Source organism: Malania oleifera, chromosome 1, assembly GCF_029873635.1.
Source record: "Malania oleifera isolate guangnan ecotype guangnan chromosome 1, ASM2987363v1, whole genome shotgun sequence".
Lineage (NCBI taxonomy): Eukaryota > Viridiplantae > Streptophyta > Magnoliopsida > Santalales > Ximeniaceae > Malania > Malania oleifera.
In genome coordinates, this window is record NC_080417.1 from 140299484 (window position 1) to 140306865 (window position 7382).

The 7382-nt window shown below is 38.4% G+C and overlaps 1 protein-coding gene across 1 annotated transcript; it reads right to left on the minus strand.

Annotated features, from left to right (window-relative positions):
* Nucleotides 1-410: 410 nt before the first annotated feature.
* LOC131152061 (G-type lectin S-receptor-like serine/threonine-protein kinase At4g27290) lies at nucleotides 411-6975 on the minus strand. The gene is made up of 7 exons (XM_058103670.1): nucleotides 5365-6975; nucleotides 4119-4271; nucleotides 2833-2966; nucleotides 2128-2338; nucleotides 1454-1688; nucleotides 1229-1379; nucleotides 411-1162 (listed from the first exon to the last, which is right to left on the minus strand). Exons 1-7 carry the CDS (start codon nucleotides 6653-6655, stop codon nucleotides 860-862), a joined length of 2478 nt encoding a protein of 825 aa, XP_057959653.1. The 5' UTR covers nucleotides 6656-6975; the 3' UTR covers nucleotides 411-859.
* Nucleotides 6976-7382: the final 407 nt, after the last annotated feature.

A 7382-nucleotide genomic window follows, 5' to 3' on the forward strand; every position in this document is an offset into this window, starting at 1 on the left:
GACCCTAAACTTTTTTAATTTTTATTGTTATTTTTTATTTTTCTTCGCCAAAACCTTAAGAGGTATGAAGCTTTGCTAGGTAGGTGCTCGTTTGGGCTATTTTATTTATATATATTACCAAGCAATTTCAAACTTAATTTAAAAAAAAAAAAACTCATGTAACCACCCTAGCTTGAACAAGGTTAGACATAAGTTGGTAGACTTGGGTTCCTTTGAACATGTTACTTGGCTCTCATAGAGTTCACCAAATTGTGAAATGGTCTAGCAATCAAATCAGTCATTGGAAGAAAAATATGATCTTAGAAGTAAATTATTGGCAAGTTAGCTGGCAGTCCATACCAAACCCATATTGAAGGCATGGAAAGAATACTTCTGCAATAAGGAAAAATGGTCATACATATGAGCCTAAATTTGAATTCAAAAAGAAAAATTGTCTCTCAATGAAATTATTTTTTTGTATAGAATACAATGTTTTGATCAGAAAAATGATTACAACAACAATAACAACAACAACAAAATCAAGCCTTAGTCCCACTAACAGGGTTGGCTATATGAATCCCTTTCTACCAATTTATGCAATTATGGCTCATTTCTTTTGATAGATTCAAGGATATTAAATCTTTACTCACTATTTCCTCCCAAGTTATTTTAAATCTATCCCTACCCATTTTACTGCCCCCCACAATAACTAAGTCATTCTTCCTTATAGGTGCACTATGTCGCCTACGTTGTAAGTGTCCATATCATCTGAATTGTCCCTCCCTTGTCTTATCTTTTCTATAGGAGCTACAGTAAAATTACTAAACAGTAATAGTGGTCCTAACCAAATCATGATGAAATGTTAACATGAAAATGCCTTTCACCGAGCCTCCAATAACGTCATGGTTACTTGGTTGCTCGAACTTGGTCTGGACTTGCGTGATGTGCATATTCCTTGCAAATCACCATCAAAGAAAAAACCTGGCTGTTTGGGTGGAGGTAATGCACCCTCCCCACTCAACATCAGCACCACAGAAGACATGCTTGGCCTATCTTCTGGATGGTGTTGCACACATAACAACCCCAAGTGGATTGACCGCAACACTTCATGCATATTGCATAGGTCCCCTAGCGATGCATCAATCAGCTCCATACACTTGTCTTCCATATATAGCTTCCATGCCTGAAAGATCCCTACCTATTATTAGTAGTTCTAACATTAAAAAAAAAAGTATTTTTCAAAACTTACATGGCCAAGAAGGTTGAGGCAGTGGTTTGGATGATTAAACCCTCTGTTTCTCTTCCCACTTACTGTCTCTAGAACCAAAACTCCAAAGCTAAATACATCAGATTTCATTGAGTAGCACCCATTAATTGCATATTCTGGAGACATGTAACCACTGCAGGAAACCATTGAACAATGAAACAAAAATATAAGGGTAGTAAATTAATACAATATTCACAACATACTTACTATGTTCCAACCACTCTTCTCGTCTTTGCTTCACTTTCATTAGCTCCAAAAGTTCTAGCCATGCCAAAGTCTGAAATCTTTGGGTTCATCTCGTTGTCTAGTAAAACATTGCTTGCTTTCAAGTCTCTATGGATTATTCTTAGTCTAGAGTCTTGATGAAGATAAAGAAGCCCCCGAGCAACACCGTTGATAATGTGGAAGCGCTTAGGCCAATCCAGCATTTTGTTTCTTTCATCTGGCCAATTTCTGAGTCTGAGTTAATGCATGCCATACAGCTATATATTGAGCTACATACTCACAAATTCCGTCAGAGAATGTGTTCATGCAACAAATATACATTATTGGATGATGCTTATATGGGCATTACTCATGTCAGCATCTAAAAAGAAAATACCTAAGATCATGCAGGATACATAATTACCATGAAATTAGAACGCCCATAATGTCTACCTATTTCAAGTATTAAAAGAATAAACTTAATGGGTAAAATTAGTTACTAACAATTGCAACCAGTCCTTTCTCTTTACCTTTTTTAATTGATGATTTGCCACACGATATTTGGTCAAAGTGTCATATTCCAATCCCAGATAAGGATATTTTGAATCTAGTGCAATGGAAACACCAATAGGAACACTAATTGAGATGAAAATATTTGGTTTATGAGAGAGCCGTACCAAAAATGAGAGTGTCAAGGCTGTTGTTGAACATGTATTCATAGACCAACATCTTTTCATCCCCTTGAATGCAGCATCCCAAAAGCTTGACAAGATTTCGGTGCTGAACTTTGGCAATGTGCATAACTTCACTCTTGAACTCATCTAGTCCTTGAGAAGAATTCCTTGAGAGCCTCTTCACGGCAATTTCTTGTCCATCTTTTAGCATACCCTGAAAAAATTATCTGTTTTTAGTGAAAATGTATCTGGTAGAAAGACTTGACTTCCATTCTTATTTTTGCTAAGGCCAAAATTTTCACAAGATAATAATTACAGCTTTACTAGGAATTTTTCACAGGAGCATTCATTTTTCAACATCCTCACGACCCTATTTTTTGTAAGACCACAATTTTGACATGATATTATACGTCACTTTGTGTAGGATTTAATGAAAAAAAGATACTCATCTTCAATATCATCATCATTGCATTTAAAAGGTTCATTCTATTTGATTAAAATTCAAGAACATGGAAATTGTTAATCTTGCCATATGATGTAAAACTACAGGTTAAATTGTATTTAGAATGACACTATTATAGTATTATTTACATTGTAAATAGCAAGAAAAGACTAAGAGAACAACTAAGAGTATATGTGGTGCCCAGAGTTTAGTACAAAACAAATAGCAAGACATGAACTAGTTTCACAGTTTGATTAGACTTATACCTTGAACACAACTCCAAAACCACCCTCTCCAAGTTTGTTTTGAGTAGAAAAGTTATCAGTTGCATTTTCCATTGTACTGAAGTCAAATAATGGCAACTCCACATTTTCCTTCTCCATATAGAATCGAATCTTTCCTGCAAAAGTATAATCTAAGCAGATGAAACTGAAAACAAAGGATATATCTTCATTAGTCATTATTCATTTTTATTGGCATATATGAATCAAAAAACACAGATAGAAAAGTAATCAGTTGCATTTTCTATTGTACTGAGGTCAAATAATGGCAACTCCACATTATCTTTCTCCAAACACAGAAATCTTTCCCACAAAAGCATAATCCAAGTAGATGAAACTGAAAACAAAGGATACAAATTGATTAGTTATTAAACATTTGTATTGACCTTAACGTACAAAAATGTACACATACACGCTCACATAAAAACATGCATATATAAATGCTTTGAGCCTTCACTTGGACAATAAATTTCTCTTGTGATCTAGAAGTCTTAGGAGAAGTGTGCGAAAATAAAAACTGCTCAGTTTAGTGTTGATGCATAGTCTCACGTATCTATGAGCACACACAAATCTCACTTTGCCAGATCATCAAGGTCAATCTGTTGATCCATGCAACTAGGCTGGGTGCATTGTCTTGTTCATAGTCATGAATTGAGATTCAAGGGCAGCACTAGTTACTAGTTAGGCTCCACTATGGTTTTCAAAAGAAAATATACATGTACTTTTTTTATGATGGAGGAGTCCATCGCAAATTGACCAGCTATCTTAGGGACACAAAGCACATCAACCACCACCTGTTCCCTCCTGCCGCAGGTGTCCATTAAAATATGGGTTTGATCCTAAACCAGTCCCAGAGCTCACCCTTACCAAAAGGCTACCCTGTAAGGGGTAAAAGATATAAAATTACATTCTTGAACCTCATAATTTTAAATAGTTTAATTTTTGAAACAATTTCCAGCGGTCCTGAGCTTTTAATTGCCGATTTGTTATAAACACATACCATACCACATGAACTTTGCTACAGAAATTCAATTCTGAGTTTCACTTGAACCCTGATTCTCATTTTTCAAGAACTGCACCTTGGTTCTTTTCAGGGAATTCTTAAATCCTTGCCACTTTTTGCTGCATATACTCCATTTTTTGAGATAATAGAACTTAGATAAGCACAAGAGGATGGAGTATATAAAGTCTACTATATGCAGGAAATAGACATAGGAGGAACCTTCTGTATATGGCGGAAGATGAATGAAGTCAAAAGGTGAAACTTTTACCATCTCTCAGCAGATGCTTTGTCTTCCTACGCAATAATATTAGGATTATCCCTAAGAGTAGCACGCCCATAGAAACCCCAGAGCTGACTATGATCTTCACTTGTTTGGACATGCTGGAGTCATTACTGAATTTCACAATATTATCGCCTTGATCTGGACAAAAGCCAATTAAAATTTGAGTGTACCAAGAGTAAAGACATACAATGAACCTTAGGGGCAAAATTAATAATAAAAGATGAGAAAAAGAAACTTCATGTCATTTGTAAATTACTGGGGAATTTGTCGGGCTAGATCAAATGCCATTGCATGCTAACCCAAACAGAACATTTGAGTACCCTACATTAATCAAATCTGATAGTTAGGTTGCTTTGGTTGGTAAGGCAATACTTTTACTGTTATTGTAGTGCATTCCGCTGGAGGATTGTAAGAGGACACTAGTGTGTGAAAAACATAAATATAAAAAGTGCGTACTGAAATTAATTCAGAAGTTTATAAAGAGTACAATACATTTTCTCTTCTAATTATACATACCCATTTTTTTTTTTTTCTTTTTTCTTTGCTGGATGGCAGGGAAGTGCGTTCTTTTTTTTTTTTCTTCTTTTTTTTTGAATATCGCCGGGTGTCCACGCCCGTCAACGTCCGTTTTACAGTCCGCACCGGTCGTGACTAATCCCACGCCCCGTGATGGAGGCCCCACCCCACCACGAAGAGGGTAAATTGCAGGAGCCCAGCCGCAGGAATCGAACCCGGGAGGCATTTCTGCTAACCGTCAAGCAGCACTCCCGGTATTTGCCCTGCCAACTGAGCTACGCCCTGGGGCGCAGGGAAGTGCATTCTTGACCCATAGCTAAGGAGGATTTCCTGAAAGTAAGATTTTAATACTAGAAGACTCTAAACAACTTCCAGGAGATCCAGTAGAACAGTAATAGAACAAAAATATGGAAAAACATCCAATGTTTTGGAAAGGCCCTCCTGTTAAGCTAGACCTTTTGCTAAATTAAGGAAAATAATGATGTTCAAATGACAATCATGCTGTGTCTTCAATATTCAATGAACAGCATAAGTTTCAAATTTTTTACTTAATGTAGAAAACATCATTCCGAAAATCAGCTGCGTACTCAGAATAGGAAGGGTTAATTAGACAAGTAGTTAAACTGGGGCTTTGTTGAGTTCTATGAAGCAATTTTCTTCTTCATTCCAATAATCGGAAGAAGAGCTAATTTTTAGGTAAAGGAAAATTTCATACCTAGTTCTGATGCAGCCATCCGTATGTAAATATCCTGTCCATTGTTGATTGTTTCTCTCATGTCAATCAACTCATCAAACCATATCAAGCACCCACTTCCTCCCCCTTTCATATCGGAATTTGCATAAGCCATACAAGAGCAGTTCTTCAAGCACATCATCCTGCATTCCTCCAGGTTCATGCTCCCATTATACCAATAGTTCAATGTGTCCGGCAACCTCCCTGCTGAAAACTTAAAAAACCCATCTCCATTCGGACAACTCAGTGGAGTCTTCCTCACACAACCTTTAGACCAATCTGTTGTCTCCCAATCTTTTGGGAACTTTGGCTCAAATCCTCTCAAACACTTGCAAAATGGTAAATTATCGTTATTACATGTACCAAATGGACCACACACTGCCTGGCGGAAGCAATTTCCCATTGCTACGGTCAGGATGAGCACCCAGCCCTGGTCGCGATCACGCCACAAGAACCGCTGTAACGTACCAGTCTGATTCAACACAAGCCTCGAAATAAGGGATCTATTGTACATCTCAAAACTGTAATATAATTCCTTCTGATTGAAAACAAAATCGAATTTGAAATATGGATTTGGTCCAAATCCAGGGCTCTCGCTGAATCTAATGCCGTTCCATGGTCCAGACTTGGCGATCACAGTTGAATCCTTGCTGATATCCAATTGCGGAAATCCATGGGAATCAACCCGAATCGTAAAAGCCCCTTGGGAGGGATCGTCATTGCTCTTTCCCGATGAGAGGTACCATTCCTGGCCAGTGATTTTGTTCCTTCCGATCTTCATACCTGGTAATAATGTGTCGCGTGGATGGTCAAAGCTCTGCCAGAGGATATTTTCTGGGTTTTGGGCATCATTTCCGTCAATCACGACCAAGTTCCCCGAGTCCAAAAGCTGTGCAATCGGACTTCTTGTGGGTGCTGGTGAATTGGAAGACCAAATTATTTGATGGGTACCGTTCAGAAGAACGAGATTTCCCTGGTTGTTGATGATCAGAACACCGGATGAATCAAGCAGGGGAGTTTCTCTATTGGCAACCCATACAGCTGTGACGGGAGAAATTTCAGCATGCCATATTCCCAAGTATCGGTTCTTGGAATTTCCGGGGCTGAAAAATCCCAGTTGAAAGCGAACGCCGGCGGAAACAATGGTGTCGCCGGCGTCTCTAATGGATTGGGACGTGGTTATGGTGTCTGCTGCGCCAGAGAAAATGACGAGGGAGAATAAGGAAGAAGAACAGAGAAGCAGTGCACAGGTGGTGAAGCCCTTCATCTTCATTGGTGCCCTCTGTCAAGCTTCTGGTCACAGTTCATTTCATCTGGAAAACAGGAGAGACGTTTGATACGGAAGCAAGCAGAGATAGAAGAAGCAGCATTTAAGAATAGAATTCGAAAGGTAGGCCTTATAAATTTCATCGAGTTTTGCAGCTGATCACAAAAAGTGTCAGCAGAAATTTGCGCCGACACGCTTAGAGACGGGAGCATACCGCCGGGATGGGTCAATGGGCTAGTGGAATGGACTGAGCGTGGGGTGCGAGGGAGTGTGACTCAGAGACTTTTCGAATTAAATGAAAGCTTTTTAGTTCTTACGTCTGACCCAAAATACAGAATTGAATGGGGTTTCTAATAAAAGCCCAAAGGAAAAGAGTTTTTTTCGATTTTATTATTAAATTAAAAAAATATATTAAATAATACTCTATTTGAAAAAAAAATTTCTTAATCTAATGTTCACTTCATCTCGCAACTTGGTGCTGCGACATTTAACACACGTCAGAAAACTGAAAACCTTGATAAAAAAAAAAAGACACCCAGTATCCTAGTGACGCATAGCAACAAATCTCGCAGGATGGTCCTACGAGATTTTCCTGAAAAATGACACGGCGTATGACACGTGGAAAATTTCGCAAGTCCATCCTGCAAGATTTGCTTCATCTGGTCTTCTTTCATTCATTTCACTCGCGAACCTTGTAGAGCTCCGTTTGCAAGCGCAACGAGGACGACAGGAG